Raw genomic sequence first — 24452 nt, 5'->3', positions numbered from 1 at the left:
ACACCTAAGAGTGGTCCTCCTTCAGTGCAGTGGTATGATCACTGTAGCCTCAAACTCCTAAACTCAGGGAGTTCTCCAGCCTCAGCCTCTCATGTAGCTGGGGCTACAGGTGTGTACCACTTGCCTGCCTTTTTTTTTTTCTTCCTCCCTCCGTCCCTTCCTTCTCTTTCTCTTTCTTTCTTTTTTTATTTGTTTATTTTTATTTTTTAAGACAAGGTCTTGCTCTGTCACCAAGGCTGGAGTGCAGTGGCACAATCACAGCTCACTGCAGCCTCAACCTTCCAAGTTCAAGTAATCCTCCTGCCTCAGCCTCCCAACCACAGGCATGAGTCACCATACCCAGCTAATTTTTTTATATTTAGTAGAGACAGGGTCTTGCTATGTTGCCCAGGCTGTGGGTCTAGTTTCTTTATGATGAATTATCTTATTTATTTGACCTTCCTCACCCCCATCCCCTAAATATAAGTTCGTAGGTAGAGAGACTTAGTCTGCCTTGATATTCATTGCTATTGAACATATTTGGCACATAGTGGACCCTCAAATATTTTTTCTCCTTAATATGTAAGCACAAGGTTAAAAAGTTAAACAGTAAAAAAATCTGTCCCATCTCTGTCCCCTAGTACCGTTTCTCAGAAGCAAATACTGTTTCCAGTTTTCATTTCTGTTTAGGGATAGTCCACACATATATAAATATATATGTGTTTGTCACTTCCCCGTCTTTTTCCCCATAAATGGTAGGGTACTATATAATAGTGTTCTGTGCCTTGCTGATTTCACACAACAATACGTCTTACAGACTGTCTTTTTCTTTCTCTCTTTCCCTTCCCCTCTTCTCATTCTATGTGTATGTATGTGTATATATGTATATACATGTATACATACACACATATAGATGTACATATATATACATACGTGTATATATAGTCAATATGTATATTTTAACCTGTGCTTGTATATTAAGGAAAAAATATATATGTATGTGTGTGTGTTTGTATATGTATATATTTGTATATGTGACATTGTATTTTTTGGAGAGCCCAGGAGAGGAGAGGGCTCCTCTGTCAGAGAGTGCAGTGAACTGTGATCACACCACTGCACTCCAGCCTGGGCTACAGAGTAAAACTCTGTTTCAAAAAAGAAAAAAAAAAAACAAAGATTAATGTAGAAGAATGTTTATTGTGGCACTGTTTATACATAGCAGAAGATCAGAAGCAAATGAAATGTTCATCGATAGAAGATTGATTACATAAATTATGATTCATCTATATAGATTTTTAAAGATGAATGAATATATCTATACATATGTATGAATGGCATGAATATATACACATATGAATGATATGAATATATATATGCATGAATATATATGCTTTATTCATAAAGTTAATTTCATCTATGCATTTTTTAATGTGACTACTAGAAAATTTTAAATTTTATATGTGGCTTGCATTTGTGGTACACATCTTTTGGGCACTGCTGATCTATACGATAGATTTTTAGAGGTGAAACTTTGGAGTTTTTGTGTTTTTGTGTTTGTTTTTTGAGATGGAGCCTCGCTGTGTCACCCAAGCTGGAGTGCAGTGGCACAATCTCGGCTCACTGCAACCTTCGCCTCCGAGGTTCAAGCTATTCTGCTGCCTCAGCCTCTTGGGTAGCTGGTACTACAGGTGTGCACCACCACACCTAGCTAATTTTTGTATTTTTAGTAGAGACAGGATTTTGCCATGTTGGCCAGGCTGGTCTTGAACCCCTGGCCTCAAGTGATCCTCCTGCCCCCGCCTCCCAGAATGCTGTGAGCCACTGTGCCTGGCCTAGAGGTGAAACTTTTGGATCAAAGGGAATATGCAAAGAAAGTTTGGCATTCCCTATTCAAGGTGGTCATGCCATTTAATAACCTCATCAACAATATATGAGGGCCTTTATCCTTTATCTTCCATGATTGTATCATCAAAGCTTTTAATCTTTGCCAATCAGATGGGTGGAAATGTTATTTTTAATCTGTACCTGTCTTATGAGTGAGGTTGAGTATCTTTTCATGTATTTATAAGATATTTGTGTTTCCCTTTCTGAGAAGTCTGTTAAAGGATTTTTTTTTAACAAACTTCATTTTGTAGAGCTGTTTTAGATTCACAGCAAAATTCAGCAGAGGGTTCCGAGATTTCCCATGTACCCACTTGTCCCCACATATGCATTAACAACATCCCCCACCAGAGTGGTGCATTTGATGAGCCTACATTGATATGTCATTATCACCCAAAGCCCATAGTTTATGTTAGGGTCATTCTTCATTTGTACGTTCTTTGGGTTTTGACAAATGAATAATGACATGTATCCACCATTATAGTGTCATACAGAGTATTTCCATTGCCTCCAGAATTCTCCGTGTTGTGCCTGTTCATCCATTTCTCCTCTTTAACCCCTGGCAAACACTGATCTTTTTACTGTCTCCACAGTTTTGCCTTTTTCAGAGTGTCATATTGTTGGAATATACAATATACAGCCTTTTTAGATTGGCTTCTTTCACATAGTAATTTCCTCCATGTCTCTTCATAGCTGGATAGCTCATTTCTTTTTTAGCACAGAAGAAGAATATTCCATTGTCTGGATGTACCACAGTTTATTTCCCCATTCGCCTACTAAAGAACATCATAGATTCTTCCAAGTTTTGGCAATTGTGAATAAAGCTGCTATAAACATTTGTGTGCACATTTTTGTATGGACATAAGTCTTCATTCCTTTGAGTAAATACCAAGGAGTGTGAGTGCTGAATCATATGACAAGAGTATGTTTAGTTTTGTGAGAAACTGCCAAACTGTCTCTAAAGTGGCTATTTAAATCCCCACCAGCAATGAATGAGAGCTTCTGTTGCTCCACATCCTTGTCAGCATTTGCTATTGTCAGTGTTGTGGATTTTGGCCAGTAATATCTCATTGTTGTTTTAATTTCCATTTTTCTGATGACATACGATGTGAAACATGTTTTCATATGTTTCTTTGCCATCTGTGTATTCTTTCTGGTGAAGTGTCTGTTTTGCTTTCTTATTGTTGAGTTTTAAGAATTCTTTATATATTTTGGATAACAGTCCTTTTTCAGATATATCTTTCGCAAATATTTCTCCCAGTGCGGCTTGTCTTTTTATTTACTTGGCAGTGCCTTTTGCAGAGCAGAAAATTTTATTTTCATTTTAAATCCAGCTTATCAATTCTTTCTTTCATGGATCATGCCTTTGGTGGTGTACCTAAAAATTTATTGCCAGCTGGGCACCGTGGTTCACGCCTGTAATCCCAGCACTTTGGGAGGCCAAGGCGGGTGGATCGCCTGAGGTCAGAAGTTTGAGACCAGCCTGGTTAACATGGTGAAACCCCGTCTCTACTAAAAATACAAAAAAAAAAAAAAATTAGCTGGGCATGGTGGCAGGCACCTGTAATCCCAGCTACTCGGGAGGCTGAGGCAGCAGAATCGTTTGAACCTGGGAGGCAGAGGTTGCAGTGAGCCAAGACTGTGCCATTGCACTCCAGCAAGGGCAACAAGAGTGAAACTCCATCTGAAAAAGAAAAATAGTTACTGCCAAACCCAAGATCCTCTAGACTTCTTCTTATCATATCTTCTAGGAGTTTTATAGTTTTGCATCTGTTAAACTATTTGCTCATTATTCTTTTGCTGTTTCTTACTGATTTATGGGAACTCTTTCTATGTAAAAAGCAGCTCTTGGCCATCTGTTTTGCAGACATTTCCTCCCAGTCCTCTTGACTTTATTTATGTTATTTTTCCATGCATGATATTATGGTATTTTTCCCATTTGAAAACAAAGTTATTTTGGCATTTTTATTGGTATCATATTTTATTTACATATTAATTTAGAGAGCTTCGATATTTTAATAATTGAGTCTCCCTATTCAAGAATAGGGTGTGTCTTTCTATTCTTTCAAGACTTCTTTTAGATTCTTTAGTAGCATTTTAAACATTTTTTAAGATAATTAAATCATTTATTGATTACATATGATAATGGATGAAACACAAGCTTCATTTCCATTTATAATTTTATCTGGTAACATTATTCATTTTAGATATATTGCATAGAATGTGTCAACAATCATTTTTATAACCAATAATTCCATGATTTTGCTTGGGTAATCCCTTTTAATGATGAAGTTCAGGTCACAACAGTAACTGTAAGTTCAACTACACCAAGGTTTCTGAAGACAATGATTTCTCTACCCAAGCAAGTTGTATATAAACTCCAAATATAACCTGGCATCACTCTGAAGGAATTCTAACTTCACACTGTTGGGGAAATTTACCAAGATGGCTTCAGAGTAGACTAACTTTACACAGCACATTAAAAAAAAAAGAGACACATTTATTCAGCATCGTGATCAGACTATTACATTTAGCAATCAACAGCATGGGTGCAAAAAAAAAAAAAATTCCATATTAAAACTCTTTGTTGGAATGCTTTGCACTTTCCACAGAACAGGAACTAAAATAACTTGTTATACAATTTGTCACAAATACAGTCCTTGAGTTTTTTGCCCATACACATGAGTATTTGTCTGAAACATGTCTTCTTTGTCACAGGTAGGCCCTGCCACCACTGTGCTTGGCTGAGTTCACAGATATGTTGTAACCTGTAGCTTCCCTGTCACTTCTCTGGCACTCCTCTCATGCTAAGCTTTGTTTCCTGGCAGTAATTAAAATCTTCTGCCACTGCCAAGCTACTGTTGCTACTGGAACCACCATAGCCACCTTAGTTTCATAATTAGTAAAGTATTGGCCTCCACCACCACAGGGGCCAGAGCTTCTGTCTCCAAAGTTTCCTCCCTTCGTGGGTCTAATTTTTTTTTTTTTTTGAGATGGAGTCTTGCTCTGTTGCCCAGGCTAGAGTGTAGTGGTGCAAGTTCAGCTCACTGCAAGCTCCGCCTCCCGGGTTTACGCTATTCTCCTGTCTCAGCCTCCCGAGTAGCTGGGACTATAGGCACCCGCCACCACGCCCGGCTAATTTTTGTATTTTTAGTAGAGATGGGGTTTTGTCATGTTGGCCAGGCTGCCCTCGAACTCCTGACCTCAGGTGATCCACCACCTCAGCCTCCCAAAGTGCTGGGATTACAGGCGTGAGCCACCACGCCTGGCCGGGTCCAAAATTTGAAGACTGATTGTTGTAATTGCCAAAGTCATTGTAACTTCCACCACCTCCAAAATTGCTTCCATCATTACCAAATCCGTTATAGCCATCCCCACTGCCACCATATCCACCACCACCACGGCTGCCACCAAAGCCACCACAACCATTGAAGTTTCCTCCACAACCAAAGTTGTCCTTCCCACCGAAACCACCTCCACGACCACCACCAAAGTTTCCACAGCCACTTCGACCTCTTTGGCTGGATGAAGCACGAGCCATCTCTTGCTTTGACAGGGCTTTCCTAACTTCACAGTTGTGGCCATTCACAGTATAGTATTTCTGAATGACAATCTTATCCACGGAGTCATGGTCATCAAAGGTTACAAAGACAAAGCCCCTTTTCTTGCCACTGCCTCGGTTAGTCATGATTTCAATCACTTCAATTTTCCCATACTGGTCAAAATAATCTCTTAGGTGATATTCTTCCGTGTCTTCTTTAATGCTGCCAACAAATGTCTTTTTCACAGTGAAGTGGGCACCTGGTCTTTGAGAATCTTCTCTTGAGACAGCTCTCTTTGGTTCCACGACTCTTCCGTCCACCTTGTGTGGCCTTACATTCATAGCTGCATCCACCTCCTCCACAGTGGTATATGTGACAAACCCAAAGCCCCTGGAACGCTTGGTGTTTGGATCTCTCATTACCACACAGTCCGTGAGTGTTCTCCATTGCTCAAAATGGCTCCTCAGGCTCTCATCGGTTGTTTCAAAACTCAACTCTCCAAGGAAGAGCTTCCTCGGCTGTTTGGGCTCTTTAGGAGACTCTGACTTAGACATGATGGCAGGGAAGAGAGACTTTAATGATGCTTCCTCAGCAGCGTCCACGGGCAGAAAGGAGTAAGCTGACCTAAACGTTTTTTTAAACTAGATTTTTCAGATATTTTTTAACGTTTATTCCTGGATGTATTTTGTTGCATTAATTTTTATGTTACTATATCAGATAGGGATGCTTTCTGGTGCAGATTAAGTAAAACCAGCAAAAGTGGCTTAAGCTGATAGAAGTTCATTTTTCTCACATAACAAAACGTCCAGGGGTAGGTGGCCACAGGCATGGTTCTGTAGCTCCATGATGTCAGGCCTTGTGTCTTGCAGTTTTTCTGGCCTTACCCTCAAGCATGGTCATCACATGGTGGTTGCTGTACCTCCAGGCATCACGTCCACAGAAAAGCAAGGAGAAGGGGACTGGGAGAAAGAACATGATTTTTTTTTTTCTTATGTTTTATAAATTTTCATGTGAGCGTTCAGGACTTACGGAGATAATCTTTTTTATGGCTTGAAATGTGGGAGCATCCCTCCAGAACAGTTTTGTTTGTTTTAAGCATTCTGGGTTTTTTGTTTGTTTTAAAAATTCTGCTAGAACCTCAAGGGTTTCACTGACTGGGGACAGTTTCTGTGTTAATTTATTGTTTCTCATCCTAAAATAATTGAAGTGCAGACCTTGGATTTGAAAATTTTTTTAATTACCCAGAACCCAAGAAGAGACACGCTTCCTCACAATCTCTCTAATAGTGGGCAGGACTTTTTCTATTCTGCATTTTCACTGAGAGTGAAATGCTTCAACGATGCCATTTTTATTTGGGGGTCTCAGTTCCAACTCCGTATCTTGCACATGGGCATTACAACCCAAGAACCAGATAAATGGACAGTTCTCAAACCCCAAGTAACCACAATCTCAGTCCCACAGGCTTATCATTCCGCTTTTTAATTCTTTTTCTCTCACTGCCTAGAGTTGTCCCTTTCCTCTTGTGGATTATGCTATGCATTTAAGATAATGTTTTTTCTCTTTTATATAGCATTTTGAAGTGTTTATAGAACACAGATTTTTAGGTCATCTGGTTAACCATATTCTTTGCATAGAGATTAGTACATAGTACAGATTCAAATGTATTCTTCTTTCCTTCATTCAGGATGCAATAGAGGGGATTTGTGTCCTATGCATGGTAGAAGTCACCATAGATGTTCTGTAACCTTCCAAATTTGAAATCCTATAAATTAATAGAATTACATTTTCATGCTTTTTTGGTAACTGTTCCTAATGTCTTATTGATCAGGCTATTTGACAAACTGAAACTCATTGAAATTTATATGGATAATTAACATGTTAATTTTTAAAAAACTGTATTTGGTATGATATAAATTCTACTTTATAATAGAAAGATGACTTTTTTCTGTATCACATAACTACTTTATAATGAGTTAAATAGTATCAAGTTTTAAGGAATATTCTATGGTTTCTTGGATTATCTTTAGTAGATAGTTATAGGTTTAAGAGTATAATTGGACACTATGGCATATGCATATTATAATGTTATCATAATAATTAGGCCTGCTTGCATTTTACTCATATTGTTATTAAGGTATACTTCTAAAAGAAAATCATATATAATCATTTGATTGAAGAGTCCCTATAGAGTAATTACTATCTGTATCTTTTTTTTTTTTTTTTTTTTGAGACGGAGTCTCGCTCTGTCGCCCAGGCTGGAGTGCAGTAGCACAATCTCGGCTCACTGCAAGCTCTGCCTCCCAGGTTCACACTATTCTCCTGCCTCAGCCTCCCGAGTAGCTGAGACTACAGGCGCACACAACCACGCCTGGCTAATTTTTTGTATTTTTAGTAGAGACGGCGTTTCACCATGTTAGCCAGGATGGTCTTGATCTCCTGACCTCGTGATCTGCCTGCTTCAGCCTCCCAAAGTGCTGAGATTACAGACGTGAGCCATGACACCCGGCCTCAATTTTATATGCTTTTTAGTAAAGCTGAAAATCTCTACTATAGGTAAGAAAAGATCTGACAAGCATTTTAAGTGATTATGGTTATATTTACTTATCATCTAGGTTTACTGGGAAACCGGTGCTCAGATCACGTCACCTCATGATAAAGAAATTCTAAAATGTATAGAAGAATGTGTGGAACCCTGGAATGGTTCCTGGAATGATAATTTGGTGGATACCAGCCCGCTGAAGAGAGACCCTCTGCAGGATATTTGCAGGAGATACATGGAAGATCTGAAAAAGATCTGTTTTTACAGGTATCCAAGTGGGAATATCAGATAATACCACTTTAGAATAATGTTAGCAAATGAGGAGAAGAAAAAGTGATACAGAGTGTTGTCTATTTATTAGGCTGGTCTTGAACTCCTGACCTCAGGTGATCCGCCTGCCTCAGCCTCCCAAAGTGCTGGGATTACAGGTGTGAGCCATCATGCCCAGCCTAGAGTTTCTTTCAGGAGTAGTGAGAATGTTCTAAAGTTGATCATAGTCATGGTTGACCAACTCTATGAATGTAGTGACAGCCATTGAATTGCACACTTTAAATGGGTGAATTATATGGTATATGAATTATATCTCAATAAAGTTAAACAAGTTATACTTAAATATATGTATTTCCTCTATGTTAGATAAGTATATTTCCTTTAAGATTTTATTTTTCCTTAACCATTTCCATATTTCCATAATTATCTCTGTAACTCTTCTGTAAATAGCTAACACTATTGCTAGGAAGAACCCTGGCTGGCTGAGTATATTTTTCGTATCCTACAAAATAATTTTAGCTTTTTCTCAACTTTATTTTAATTTCAAAAATGTACCCTTCAAGCTATCAATTGTTTGCTTCTCCATCTAAAATGATAAGTGGACAGTAATACTAGCTAAATGCTACCAGCTCTAATCACTCTAAAAAGAATTGATTCCTTTTTTATCCTTTCTGTCTTTTCTTATTTATATTTTTGTTTTTTAAAGAGTATATGGGCAAAAGCAAATTAACAAGTGAACTATTTATGAAGCTGAAGGCATAATTACACAGAGAAGAATTATTTCAAGTGACTTTACAGTTATTGACTATACATTTCTGGTGGGATATGTCCTAAGGATAAAGAACTACAAAGAAACCTCAAATTGTATTTGATAGCTGTACTGTTAGTGGTAATATTGATGGTTTTACAGATGTGGATATAAATAAATATATAGATAGACATACTATATATATTATAAAACAAATGGGTAACTATGTTAATGTCACTAGGATCTAAGATTTTAGTTTAAGAGAAGCAAATGTAAAATCAAATAAAATAATTTTAAAATTACAATTTTAAATTTGAATTTGAAATATGTTTTATTTACCTAAAATGCTAAAATACTAGTTCTGTTACTAATAAGGCCTATGCCTACCCCTAAAGCCCAGATTGTGGTTTCTAAATACCATTTCCTAGTAAAAGCAACCACGGCTTATTGGAGAAATTGATTCTCATCAAGGACTGGGGCAGAAAATGTACTAAATGAGCCTGAGATAGCTTTGTTTTCCTTGCCATAAAGCAGGCTAGCTTTCAAAGATACTGGGGTCATATCAAAAGGATCTAGGGGCCAACTTGAAGGGACTCCCACTGACCAAATATTGGATAGTTGGGCATCAAAAAGAATAATCACCTTAATGAATTAAAACCTAAACATAAAAAGCCTGTGACTGTTAGTAATACTAAAAAAGCTCTTTATTGGTCACCTTTGGGAGTTGCTGGACTGAAAATCACTCATGCTGAAATTTGATAAATTCTAAATTTTCTTTCTGAAAATTGATAAATGTTTGAAACTTTATCTTAATTTGTTCTGCCTTTTCTATGTGAACTGAATGTTAGGGCTAATCAAATGGTTGATAAAGGATCATTATTTTTAAAAGAAAAATCCAATAAATGCAGAAGGAATAATAAGAATTTTCAAAATCACTATGTTGTGACCTCTAATAAATCATGTATCTAAGTAATTCTCATCAAGGGCTGCTAAGACCCATAGGTGAAATGTTGATGGGAAATTTTTTGATGGAAGGATTAGGCTGACACTGGTGAATCTTAGTTTAACAGCATTAAAAGTAGAGTAGAAATTGTGTGCTTCCAGCTGTGAGTCAATAGAAAATACACAGCACCTATTCTTGCCCAAAGAATTGAAACTGAATCTAATGTAACCTCTAAATGCAGCTGCCTATTTACAGAAAAAATAGGATAGAGGAGCATGTTAATACCAAAAGGATGCAGTCTACATACTGGAGATACGGGAACTTCTACAGGACAAATGGGCCAGTTTCTTCAATAAATGACATTCGGGTTGGGGAAGGAAGGGAGGAACATTTATAAATTAAAAGAGACTTGAGAGGCATAGCAATCAAATTATATGGAACCTCGTTCAAGTCCTGCTTCAAGTAAAACAACTGTTAAAAGTATTTTTGAGACACTTGGGGAAAATTTGAACACAGATAGGGTATTAGAGGAAAGAAATTATTGTTGATTTTGTTAGATGTAATAATGATAATATGGTTATGTTTTTAAATACTAAAGCATTTTCACGTAAAGTAATACGTCTTGAATAAATGAGACTAGATTGACAGACTATGGAAACATACTGAAGTGAGGTAATGATTATATGGTGTTAGATATTCTGTCTTCCTAGGTGTATGTTTGAAAATTGTCATAACATTTTATTTTTATTATTTGTCTTATAATAAATTTTCTTTTTCATGGGGAATGGTTAGTAAATGGGAAGTTAGGATGTAGAAAGTTTTGCTGTGGAAAAGACCAAAGAAACAGAGTCTAGATGCTAGTGGAAATGATGCCGGCGAGAAAGGATTATGTACGTACTAAAGTTCTCAAGTGAGAATAGATGGGGACCAGAGCAGAAGTAGAGCGGTTGACCTTTGATACAAAGAATGCTTCCTCATTATTATCAGATGGAAGAAGGAAAAAATATGGGTTGTTGGTTTGGTGTGGGGTGATTAGGAAGTTCCCATCAAATGGCTCTGTGTCTCAATGATGTATGAGGTGAAGGGGGAGGAAAGGAATAAGAAGATAAGAGAAGGTACTAATTAAGTCACCATCTTGGAGAGTAAAAAATAAGCTTTTGGGGTAACAAAGTATGATTGCCTGGCAGCATTCAGTATGCATTTAGAATGAAGCTGTTCAGTCCTTTTGTGAGATTTATTCTAGCAATATTCAACTATTTTGGTGCAAGTCTGGAAAAGGTACACATTTGGGTTCAACAAGGTTTGGGGTATTGGATGGTCAAAGTACCCAGAGTGACATATAAGAAGGTGAGTATAATTAGGTACCTTGCAATCTACACTGGAAGTGAAGAAACAGGGGGTCTACTGGCGTGTGAGAAAGACCAGTTAGGAAGTGTTTATGATGGTCTGGTGAGATAAAATACTTATTTAGATGATACTAGCTTAGCTTGTTCAGGGTATTGGCACAGCATATGGAAGGCAGCTGTCCAAGTCAGGAAGTTGAGCCACAAAGGGAGAATACTGTTGAATTAAAACCCTTGATCTTTAAGTTAATACTCTTCATTTGTTGTTTGAGTATCTTAGACCTCTTCTGAAGGCTTTAATCACATTTTTCAGAATTTGATGGTTTAAGATTTGTGATCATGATCTTATGTTGATTTTCCTTTACAGGGAGTTAAACTCGAAGACCACCTTGAAATTTGTGCACACGTCTTTTCATGGGGTTGGACATGACTATGTGCAGTTGGCTTTTAAAGTGTTTGGTTTTAAGCCTCCAATTCCAGTACCAGAACAAAAAGATCCTGATCCAGACTTTTCTACTGTTAAATGTCCAAATCCTGAAGAAGGAGAATCTGTGCTGGTATTTTTTTTAGTATTTAAATTATTATTAGTTTATTAAACCATCAGAATAGGTAGAACTCATTGACAATTCAAAGATTACTTACAAAAACAGAAAGGACTGTAGTTTACATCTTTTAATTGTATTGGAGTCATAGGCTGTGTTTTGTTTGAAATGTCTATGGTGGGTGTCCCTACTTTTGGCTTCTTATTTTAAACTTAGCAGAATTCTATGCCTTCTAAAATTCCTATCACTAACACTGTGCCTACATACAGGAACACTAACATTGAATTCATGTTCTTCAGTACAATCCAGCTTTTTGGGTCACTGTTTCAGGAACTTTCCCTGAGACTGGCAGAGAAAGAAAATGCCCGGATAGTGCTAGCCACAGATCCTGATGCAGACAGACTGGCAGCAGCAGAACTTCAGGAGAAGTATGTTATTTGATTAAAAGCTTGAACTTTGAAAAGCAATGTATTTTAAGTCTTACAGGCTCTTTGAAAATAATGAAAAGATAAGAAAAGAACACAAATTTCCTGTAAACCCATTATCCAGAAATAACCATCTAAGTTGATACTTTGACAATTCTTTCCTTTTTAGTTGAAATATTTAAAGATGTATTTGTTTTTATTAAATTATGATCATAGTTTTACATCTTGATTATTTTCCACTTCAATTGTACAAAATGCTTCAAAAAATGCTTACAGTATAAGCCTTTTTCCCTGACTTTATATATTATTTGAAAATATTAATATTTACAAAGACATAATATCCCAACAGATCACTTTATGATGTAGTTATTTCCTAACCTTGTTTTTTCCTTTTTTTTTTTTTTTGAGACAAGAGTTTCACTCTTGTTGCTTAGGCTGGAGTGCAATGGTACTATCTTGGCTCACTGCAATCTCTGCCTCCCAGATTCAAGCAATTCTTCTGCCTCAGCCTCCCAAGTAGCTGGGACTACAGGCATGCGCTGCCACACTAATTTTGTATTTTTAGTAGAGACAGGGTTTCGCCATGTTGGTCAGGCTGGGCTCGAACTCCTGACCTCACGTGATCCTCCCACCTTGGCCTCCCAAAGTGCTGCTATTACAGGCGTGAGCCACCCATTTCCTAATCTTAGTCCTCTGGGCTGCTATGTATTTTTACCATTGTAATGTGACAAATGTCCTTACCTAGAAAGTATTAATTATTTATCATAATTTTTTCTCTCATTAAGTAAAAAAGTAAATGTAATGGTATAATAATTTTCCAAAAGATGTCGTACCATTCCTACTGTAAAATCACCCCTGGTCAGTTAGAAAAGAAGCAGTAATAAATGTTTTCTCAAAAATCCCATATGATAGTTTTTGATTTTTCCTAACTGAAAGATGGTAATTTGTAGGCCTTGGAGTCAAGAAGTTTTAATGAGAAGAAAGGTCTTGACATTGCGTTTTCCTTCTCTCTACAGTGGTTCTTGGAAAGTTTTCACAGGCAATGAGTTGGCAGCTTTGTTTGGGTGGTGGATGTTTGATTGCTGGAAGAAAAATAAATCAAGAAATGCTGATGTGAAGAACGTTTATATGTTAGCCACCACAGTCTCTTCTAAAATTTTGAAGGCAATTGCACTTAAAGAAGGATTTCATTTTGAAGTAAGAATCGATAATATCTGTGTGCTACTTTTAAAAGCCTATTTCTGTATGTTAAAGACATCTCTTCACCAAAACTGACTTTCATTGATGTCATTTGTAATTCCCTTATTTTTCTAATTCTGTTAACACTTATTCAGTCTTTTTTGATAATTTAGACACTTTGAGCCAAAATTCATCCAGTACTGTATATGAATTTCTGGTACTAAGATGAGATATTCTTTTAAAAAATACATTAATACTTATTATTCCATACAACAAATATCTGGTTTTCAGACAGGGAAAATCTAGCTCCTGGTGACCCCATCAGTAATTCAGACTTCTCTCCAAAAAGTTGTGGTTGTCATCAACCCCTTGTTTAGGCTCTTCAAGCATGGTCTTTAGGAACTTCAAGTAGTCTTCTAAATTGCATAGTAAGACCCAATGATCCTACATCCAAAAAAACAAGCAGTGGCTCTCTGTCAGTCCAGATCATTAACCTTATGAACTTAAGACCCTTAAGCTGATCATTTTTGCAGCTATGGGAACTAAGTTGCTTTTTCTCTGCCATCTTTGCCAAATATCAGTGAAAATGTCCCTGGGCATTTTTCTTGAGCCATAGTCAGGCTACAGGTCTTAATACTAATTGACTGAGTAAAAGAAAATTGTACCTGGCTATATGAAATAGAGCTTTCAACTTTATACTTTCTAAAACGCAAATAGCAAAATAGAAGATACTGAAAGTTTATTCACACCTAAGATTCTGATGTTTTCCTAGTTTATATCTATAGCAAGAAAAATTATAATGGGCACAAAAGAGAAAAAAGAACAATTCTAAAGACCACTATTATAATTTTATTTGCTTGTTTTTGTTGTAGCAGGGAAGTTTTGACTTTTTTATTTTTTCTTTTCAGTAAGGAGGTAGAAAGGTGAATTAGGAAACAAGTTAGTAATGGTGAGCTTTGGTGTTAGGGTGTATCACATACTCTTTCTGTTGACTCTAAAACAGATTATGTCTTTAAAGGGAACAGTAGCTCATTAGATGAAAAGTCCTCAAATCTAATTATTTAAAGAAGTACTTAGTAACTGTCTTGGTGGTTTTATTAATAGTTAGGACACAGTGTTATGAGCAGGTACACTTAGTTCAAATTTATGTTATGCTAATACTAAAAGTGCATCACTAACAAGCTTCATGACCTTTGATTGATTACTCAGGGAGAGTAAATCCACCAACCTTCATAGGCACTCTTATATTAGTGGTTATAATATAGCTTAAAGGACAGTTTCTGAGAAGCAGAAACTTGAAATTGAATCTTGACTCCATCTTTTATATGCAGTATAATTTTGGGCAGATTGACTTATCTTTCGAGCCTGTGTTTCAGCGATAATGTTTGTAAGCATTAAAAAAAAGATAACGGGCTTTGGGAGGCTGAGGCTTGAAAATCACAAGGTCGAGAGATCGAGACCATTCTGGGTAACATGGTGAAACCCTGTCTCTACTAAAAATACAAAAAATTAGCCAGGCGTGGTGGTGGGCACCTGTAGTCCCAGCTACTTGGGAGGCTGAGGCAGGAGAATTGGCGTGAACCTGGGAGGCGGAGCTTGCAGTGAACCGGGATCTCATCACTGCACTCCAGCCTGGGCGACAGAGCTAGACTCTGTCTCAAAAAAAAAAAAAAAAAGATAATGGGGCCGGGTGTGGTGGCTCACGCCTGTAATCCTAGCACTTTGGGAGGCTGAGGCAGGTGGATCACAAGATCAGGAGTTCAAGACCAGCCTGACCAACATGGTGAAACCCCGTCTCTACTAAAAATACAAAAATTAGCTGGGCATGGTGGTGCGCCTGTAATACCAGCTATTCAGGAGGCTGAGACAGGAAAATCGCTTGAACCTGGGAGATGGAGGTTGCAGTGAGCCGAGATTGCACCACTGCACTCCAGCCTGGGTGATACAGCAAGACTCTGTCTCAAAAAAAAAAAAAAAGATAATGTAAAGCACTTGGTTCAGTCCTTAATAGTAGGTGATCATAGTGTATGTGCTTATTCATGTTACTTTGTGACTATATGAACACCACTTACAAATGCTGGTTTATATTTGGTGTAAATCACCTAGTACTATAATCTGTAAATAGTAGGTCATCAGTAGTAGCAGTGTGTGTATTTATGGCACTTTATTACTATATGTCTGCTACTCTATAAACCTTTGTGGACTGAGGACTATAGTAAAGATCATTATGTGAATGTTGTATGCATGTAGTGGCAGATTTTTCTCTAATAGGTATTTGTGAGACAGTCACTTAACTAGAATGGCCTCCTCTGCATTTCAGGAAACATTACCAGGTTTTAAATGGATTGGAAGTAGGATAATAGACCTCCTGGAAAATGGGAAAGAAGTCCTTTTTGCATTTGAAGAGTCTATTGGTATGTAGTAAATGTTAAAATCTTTGAAATTTGATTGATAATTTTTTAAAATGTAATTCTGTAAGAGGAGTTTTTTGTGTTCTGGTTTCATATTTTGAGTTGTAAAACTACAGAGAACTGAGAAATGTGTAGATACATTTCTTATCAGAAAACAAAAAGAACCAAAGCGTCCCCTAAATACACTCAGTATTGATGAGTTTCATCTATTACCAGGCTTTTACATTTCCTTGTCCTTCTGAAGAAATGTAAAACTATTGAAATTATAGGCTTAAGTTTTCCTCTTTTCTAGCGATGGTTTTCAATCCTCAGGTTTTCTCTGTGGAACTTCAGTTTTGGATAAAGATGGGGTGAGTGCAGCTGTTGTGGTTGCTGAGATGGCATCTTACCTGGAAACCATGAATATAACATTGAAACAGCAACTGGTTAAGGTTTATGAAAAGTAAGTTCTACTATTATGAATTTCACATGTTCGATTTTTCTTTTATTGTCCTACCCTTAGTTTTCTAAATTTGTTTCTGAAGAATACACAGTGTTATGAGAAGGTACACTTGGTTCACAAGTTTATGTTATGCTAATATTAAAAGTGCATCACTAAAAAGCTTCATGACCTTTGATTGATTACTCAGGGAGAGTAAATCCACCAACCTTCATAGGCACTCTTATATTAGTGTGCCTAATATTTTTTTTTTTAAGTATTAAAATTATGTGAATTAAGGACTGCCATTTTTTATAAAATACTGTAGTAGGCTGATCTTCTTTAATATATACTTTTTTAAAGAGTTATCTGAAATCTAATTTCAGCACTTTGAATCTTTGCACAGATATGGTTATCATATTTCAAAAACTTCCTATTTCTTATGTTATGAACCACCTACCATCAAAAGTATATTTGAAAGGCTTCGTAATTTTGATTCTCCAAAAGAATATCCAAAATTCTGTGGAACATTTGCTATATTGCATGTACGGGACATTACCACTGGATATGACAGTAGCCAGCCTAATAAGAAATCAGTAAGTACCCTTTTTTTTTCTCCCAAACAGTTTAGAAAATTTCATGGCTCATGTCACCAAAAAGTCCAGAGGCAGGACAGATTTCACATGAGGTTCTATCCAGTTTCCTCATGTTTACCAGTTTATTATAAAGGTGACAATTTTGGAACAGCCAGACGTAAGACATTTATAGGGCAATGTACTAGGGGTGGGGTTGGGGCCTGGAGCCTCCCAGTGAGTCCACGTGTTCACCAAATTGGAAGCTCCTGTAAATACTTACTTTAAAAAAATAGTTTTTAACAGTTTATAATAATTCATACTGAAGTAGGAGATCAGCAGGACTTGTTTTCCAAACACTGGTCATGACCCCACTGATCAAAACAGGATCTGGTCAAAACAGGATGCATGCAGTAAAGGAACCAGCCAAAATCAACTAAAACCAAGATGGCAACAAAAGCAACCTCTAATTCCCCCATTGCTCATTATATGCTAATTATAATACATTAGCATGCTAAAAGACACTCCCACCAACACCATGTCAGCTTACAGATGCCATGGCAACACCTAGAAATTACCTTATGTGGTTTAAACGGGGAGGAACCCTTGGTTCCAAGAACTCCTCCTACTTTTTCTAGAAAATTTGTGAGTAACTTGCCCCTTATTTAGCATGTAATTAAGGAGAAGCTATAATATAGCTAGCCAGCAATCCATAGTGCTACTCTGCCTATGAAGCAGCCATTTTCCTATACTTTGCGGCTCTGATAAAATTGCTTTCCCCCGGGAGGCTGAGGCAGGAGAATGGCGTGAACCTGGGAGGTGGAGCTTGCAGTGAGCTGAGATCCGGCCACTGCACTCCAGCCTGGGCGACAGAGCCAGACTCTGTCTCAAAAAAAAAAAAAAAAAAAAAAAAAATTGCTTTCCCCTTTTTTTTTTTTTGAGACAGTCTCTCGCTCTGTCTCCCAGGCTGGCGTGCAGTGGCATGATCTCAGCTTACTGCAACCTCTGCCTCCCAGGTTCAAGTGATTCTCCTGCCTCAGCCTCCTGAGTAGCTGGGACTACAGGAGCATGTCACCACGCCTGACTAATTTTTGTATTTTTAGTAGAGATAGAGTTTCACCATGTTGGCCAGGCTGGTCTCGAACTCTTGACCTCAAGTGATCCACCTGCCTTGGCCTCCCAAAATGCTAGGATTACAGGCATGAGCCACCGCGCCCAGCAGTTGCTTTCCTTTTACTTTACTCTGTTGATTCATTCTTGAATTCTTTCCTGTGTGAAGCCAGGAAGCCTCCTGGGCTGAGCCCCAGTTTGGGGGTTCACCTGCATCAATACTATAATAAAATGGTGAAACTTCAGGCCTGTGAGACTAGAACTCATTGTTTTGCTCCAGAGCATGTTTCAGTCTGCTAACTTGTCTCTCTGACTTTGATCCTATCCTTATCACTTCCCAAATAATCATGTATACTACCCTCACAGTAAGGTGTATGGAATGGAGGTGGGGGCAGAGAGAGAGGAAGAAAGAGAGAAAATGGGCAATGATGCTAGATAATGTTGAAAATAACTGTAAAAGCCTATAATTTCAAAGCCATACATCTTTCTAATTTTAACTTCCCTTTCCAACCTTATTCCCTATACCTCCAGCCAAATAGAGTAACTTACTTACCTTCATATATACTTTTTAAAAAAAATTTCTGCATTTTTGGTCCAGTTGTTTCCGTAGTGTATCCATTTTTCCAATTTCTACAGCCCCATACCTCAGCCACTGTAAGACTTAAGAAAAATATCAGCTGTTCCACATGACCTCTAGGCCTCATAATTAGATACCTTCCTCTTGAGGTTTCATTACATAGTGTGCCTTCCTCCTATTACTTTCTGTTTTGTGTCATCATTGTGTTGCACATGGCGTGTTTCTTTCTGATGTACTTTTGTGCCTCTCCACATTCCTGCCTACGTAGTAGCTGCTCAACAAATACTTAAATGCCATAGATTGCTGATTACATTCATTTTGTTGTTGTTGTTATGATGATTATTAGCCCAAATTTCCATTTGTACTGTTCTGATGTGGTCTCAAGATTCTGGGGACATAATGTATTTTGGAAAATCTGTAGTTTATTGTGTAGAATGGTACCCATATTCCATTTTTGCATATTTGTCCAATCAACAGTATTAGTTCCTGGTGTTGATATCCTGTGTATGAGTATATGTGTGTCTATTTTTCTATCTTTGTGAATTGCTGGAAGAGAAGAATCATGTTTTGCTTCTTTTTATTTCTCTAATTTGCTGTGCTCAAGTAGCCTTTGGTATAATGCTTTTTTCCCTCTTAATTCTCATGGAAGTGTATGATATTCATTATTCAGGGTGCTTTTTCATCTCTTCTCTTCTGGTTCTTACAACAAGTTTGTAAGGTAGGTAGCATAGATGTTGTTATCCCCAAGGTTGCATAGTAAGTACCAAAGCCTTCCTGAATTCTCTCTTTTCCGTGTTTCAGATAGATTGATATTCATCTGTACATTCATTTATCAGAATGCTTCTGTGCTACAGGCACAGGTACACTAGGGATGTAGCAATGACAAAGACACTGCACTCAAGAAAAAGTTTAGTGAGGAAATTGACAAGTAAATAGCAATTTACAAAATGATAAGTGCTACCAGGGAGACATGCCTAGGATGTCATGGAAGAGACTTTGGGGGCTTATGCAAGACTTTCTAGAGAACTATTCTGAACTGAGTTCTCAAGTATGATTAGGAGTTAGCCAGATGCAGGAGGAGCAGAGAGTGTTTCAGGCAAAGGGAACAGTAAGTACAAGGTCCAGAGATGAAAAAGCATATTCTTTTTCAGAGAACCACAGGTAGTTGTCTATAACTGGAGTATGAGGTGAGAAGAATGACCTGTATGGTGAGTGGGTTTTGAGGGGCAAACTTCCAGGCAGCAAGATCAGTTAGTACACTGTGTCAGCAGTCTAGAAGAAGTTTGATGGTTGCCTGAATTCAATATAGGAGCAGTGATGGAGAGAACTGGATAAAGTTGAGTTAAATAAAATGTAGAAAGGACTTGCTACTTTATGGGCTGTGGATGAAAAAGAAGGAATGATCTCTAAGCCACTGGTATGTGGTAATGTACTGACCACGAGAGGGGTCTCAAGGACAGGACTCATGGCTCAGGACAGCTGAGGAAAGGTACCACTGTCAACCCCTCTGGCCTAGTACAACCCTCACAGTCCCGTCGAGATGCCTTAACAGACGGATGTGTGGACTAGCAAGAGTACCAGTGTTAATCCATATATTTGGTGTCAGTAAAACATCTCTTCTTTTTTAAATTTTTATAAAAAATAGAGTTTTTTCTGCACCCCAGTACATGCAGAATATATGCACTCCTCTTTGGAGATGATTGATAAACTGCAAAACTGCTTCGCAAATATAGAGGCAGTTTGGACTTTGGAACTTGGCTTCCGCTTCTTATTCTACCACTTAGCTGATTGTCTTGAACAGGTTGTTTACTCTCTTTGAGCCTCGTCTGTAAAATGGCAGTAATACTTACTTTGCAGGGTTATTGTTGAGGCCCAAAGATCATGTATGTGAAGTATATAACCCAATGCCTTTACTATTCAGTAAATGGTATGTTTATGAATTATTATATATAGGTAATCTTCATTTGTATTTTATAATTCTTTTAAAATATGTTTTAAATTTTCAATTGTGGTTAAAAAAACACATAACATAAAAATTAACTATCTTAACCATTTTTAAGTGTATAGTTCGGTAGTGTCAAGTATATTCTTATTGTTGTGCGACAGAACTCTAGAACTTTTTTATCTGGCTAAACTGAAACTCTCTATCCATTAAACAGTAACTCCCTATACCTCCTGCCCCAGCAACTGCCATTCTAATTTCTGTTTCTATAAATTTGACGGCTTTAGATACCTCATGTAAGTGGACTGTACTTTACAATTCTTGAAAATGAAAGAAAATGAAAAAGATCCCAAGTATAATTAAGCTGTTGTTGCCATTTTGCATAGGTGCTGCCTGTGAGTAAAAACAGCCAAATGATTACATTTACTTTTCAAAATGGCTGTGTTGCTACCCTTCGGACAAGTGGGACAGAACCAAAGATAAAGTATTATGCAGAGATGTGCGCATCACCTGACCAGAGGTGAGAATTGATTTTTTAGATATACCTACAAAAGCTTTATTGAAATATAATTCACATACCATACAGCTCACCCACTTAAAATGTACAATTCAGTGGTTTTTAGTATGTTCAAAGTTGTGCATCCATCACTATAATCAATTTTAGAACATTTTCATCACCCCCAAAAGCCCAGACCCATGAGAAATCACTTCCCATTTCCCTCCTTTACAGCCCTCAGCAACCCCAATCTACTGTCTTTCTCTATAGATTTGCTTCTTGTGGGCATTTCATATAAATGGAATCATACAATAGGTGGGCCTTTGTGACTGCCATCTTTTACTTTGTATAATGGTTTCTAGGTTCTACCATGATTCAGTTGTAGCATGAATTTATTCCTTTTTTAAAATTTTTGTTTTTTATGGCCCAATATTCCATTGCATGGATATGCCATGCGTTTTAATCCATTGATCATTTGATGGACATTCAGATTATTTGTACTCTTTGGCTGTTTTGAATACTGTTATGAACATTTACATACAGGTTTTTGTGTGAATGTATGTTTTCATTTCTCTTAGGTATATACCTAGGAGTGAACTGCTGGATCATATGGTAACTCTGTGTTTAACCTTTTGAGGAACTGCCAGACTGTTTTTTAAAGCAGCTACATCCTTTGGGAATTGAATTTTAAAATTGTAGTGAATTTATATTCTTGGAAAGATTCTCTGAGTTTTAACTATTACATGATTAACGTAAGGAAATTATCATCAGATAATTTATGTTTATTGCCAAATATTCATTTTCTATGTCTAATATGACTTGACATAATCTGCTTAGTTCATTTCCTTTTAAGAGGATGAATTGTGACTAAGTTAATTTCATAAACATATTCAAAGGCTACTTAAATGTATTAAAAGTACTGTCTCCTATAATATTGTAATTGCCCAACATAGATTTGGGAAGGAGACTTTTTAGAATTGCTTTCAGAGTCCAACCAAGCTATACTATCATGTATTTCCCCAAATATTTGCATTTGAGGATGGATTTCATTTCCTTTGGGGGGATAAAGAGCTCCTGAAGTCATTCAAAGCAGAATCTAAAGTAAACCAAATTGGGTAATGCTACATCTGGTTGCAAATGAAGGAAGATTATTAAAGTAATAAGAACTGATTTGTTGTGTAGCTTTTAAAATGACTGTAAAGGCAATCTAAAAGAGGCTTGCCTCGAAATGTTCTGGGCAATGGCAACACCTCAGTGATGACTTTCAAGGGCCTTCTTTTAAGTGCATATTTATTTTTTTAAACATCACATTCTTTTAGTCACACCTCCTTCTGCTACCTGAAAGATATGTTATATCATTCCATAACATTTGTACTGAATATTTTTCAAAGTATTTCAGGAAGCCATTTTCTTCTAACACCTGTTATTCGTGTTCAAAGCCATTTGAACCTCATTCTCCTGACCTAGGAGAATTCTTTAGATATACCATCACTCCTCTGTTTATCATCTGCCAAGGAACTCCTGTTAATGCAGTTCAACTTCAGTTTGTGATAGCAGTGTTTTCTTTGTGTGTAATTTTTTTTTTTTTGGTCTTGTTTTGTTTTAACCAAGTGAATTTCTCTTTTGTTTACCAATTGTTTAATGTCTCCATTAGGACCTCTTAAAAAATAAAACTAATTTAAATAAATTTTAAGCCTATGAAAATAAATAATTTCAAAACTCTTCATCTTTTCCTCAGTGACACTGCTTTACTGGAGGAAGAACTGAAGAAACTCATTGATGCTCTAATTGAGAATTTTCTTCAGCCTAGTAAGAATGGACTGATCTGGCGTTCTGTTTAGGGGTACACCAATATGTCATGACACTGTGTGGGCATATGGAACAGAGCAACCGAGAACTCCATACATTGAACCTCGTGTTAGCATTCTCTCTCTAGCTCATCTAGCCGAGTATCTTTTTCCTTTATTTTCTTTCTTTTTGGTCAACTGGCTAGACTAAACAAAGTATAAGTTTGAAATGAAATAGTCTAGAAGGAAATGATTCAAATTTTTTCATAATTCAAACAAAAGTTATTACACCAAAAGTATTATAGTAACGTATTGTTCTTCCTTTAACAGAAACATCACAATTCAGAAGTGAGTTTTCTTATTATAGTGTGGTTAAGCCTAGTTCTGTATCTTGTAATTGTGGATAGCATGGTAAAAGAAAAAAAAAAAAAAGGTAAATGTTATATAATTATAGGATTAGTTAAGGAAATTAATCCATAAAATTGGCAAGAACATGGGACTCTCCTTGATTGTTATGAAAAAGTGTCATTGTGACATCATAGGTATTAATTTACAAATTAGAGTATTTGAAATAGGATATTTAGCATTTCTGTAGTTTAGAACAGATGTTACAATGTGTGGTTTTGGCATGTCTGTTTCAGGTGTCATTGGTGCAGTGTAAATTTTCTGTATGTATTTAAAATTCTGACGTTTACTGAACATAAAACAATAGTGGCAACACTCCTATTGGCTTTGTTCTTGTCAAATTTCTCAGTGCCTTCTCAGGGTCTGGTATGAATGGAAAAAACAAGTGTTCCTGCATTTACCATAATTTAATCAGTCAATTTTTGGATAGCTAAGGAAAATCTTCCAAAATCTGTAGGTGCTTCCTCTATATCAAATGAGTTTGCTGATTTTAAAATCTTAGGAATGTACATAAAGATCTTAATAAAAGCAGGCTTAATGTAGTTAAGGATCTTCATATTAGAATTGTGTCATTTATCAAACCTTTTATTACAGAAAAAAATCTGAACTGAGAAAGGAGCTCTGAATTTATTTGACAGTCTAATTTTTGAATTACATGTTTGTATGTAGGTTTATTCTTTTATTTTATGAAGTAATGTTAATTTTACTAAGAAATAAAACATCCAATTTTAAGTATTATGAAATACTAAAACTACATGTTTTAGGCCGGGCGCGGTGGCTCAAGCCTGTAATCCCAGCACTTTGGGAGGCCGAGACGGGCGGATCACGAGGTTAGGAGATTGAGACCATCCTGGCAAACACGGTGAAACCCCGTCTCTACTAAAAAATACAAAAAACACTAGCCGGGCGAGGTGGCGGGCGCCTGTAGTCCCAGCTACTCCGGAGGCTGAGGCAGGAGAATGGCGTAAACCCGGGAGGCGGAGCTTGCAGTGAGCTGAGATCCGGCCACTGCATTCCAGTGGGCGACAGAGCGAGACTCCATCTCAAAAAAAAAAAAAAAAAAAAAAAACTACATGTTTTAAAACAGAGGTCCAGTTTATTCTAACATCTTGCTGACTTCTGTAGAGATTGCATGACTATTCTTTATCTTTTTTTAGTGTAGAAAATTTTTTTTTTCAAAAAGTCACTTTTGGGCTGGGTGTCGTGGCTCACGCCTGTAATCCCAGTACTTTGGGAGGCTAAGGCAGGTGGATCACAAGGTCAGGAATTTGAGACCAGCCTGGCCAATATGGTGAAACCCGTCACTACTAAAACTACAAAAATTAGCCGGGTGTGATGGTGGG

General features: G+C 37.1%; 1 protein-coding gene and 1 pseudogene across 2 annotated transcripts in view; one reads left to right on the top strand and one right to left on the bottom strand.

Annotated features, from left to right (window-relative positions):
• PGM2L1 (phosphoglucomutase 2 like 1) overlaps positions 1-23121 on the top strand; it is a 54402-nt gene extending 31281 nt beyond the window's left edge. Inside the window, exons 6-14 of the mRNA XM_025357096.1 lie at positions 8015-8208; positions 11613-11802; positions 12118-12215; positions 13229-13409; positions 15712-15805; positions 16115-16244; positions 16627-16816; positions 20808-20941; positions 22656-23121. Of these exons, the coding sequence (XP_025212881.1) occupies positions 8015-8208; positions 11613-11802; positions 12118-12215; positions 13229-13409; positions 15712-15805; positions 16115-16244; positions 16627-16816; positions 20808-20941; positions 22656-22758 (1314 nt within the window). The 3' untranslated portion in view covers positions 22759-23121. The remainder of the gene's footprint in view (positions 1-8014; positions 8209-11612; positions 11803-12117; positions 12216-13228; positions 13410-15711; positions 15806-16114; positions 16245-16626; positions 16817-20807; positions 20942-22655) is intronic.
• Positions 4692-6007, bottom strand: LOC112606528 (annotated as a pseudogene). The gene is made up of 2 exons (XR_003115647.1): positions 5126-6007; positions 4692-4821 (listed from the first exon to the last, which is right to left on the bottom strand). The product of XR_003115647.1 is annotated as a heterogeneous nuclear ribonucleoprotein A1-like (transcript).
• Positions 23122-24452: the final 1331 nt, after the last annotated feature.

Source organism: Theropithecus gelada, chromosome 14, assembly GCF_003255815.1.
Source record: "Theropithecus gelada isolate Dixy chromosome 14, Tgel_1.0, whole genome shotgun sequence".
Lineage (NCBI taxonomy): Eukaryota > Metazoa > Chordata > Mammalia > Primates > Cercopithecidae > Theropithecus > Theropithecus gelada.
The sequence above is the reverse complement of the archived record's forward strand: the minus strand, read 5'-3'. Positions and strand labels throughout refer to the sequence as shown.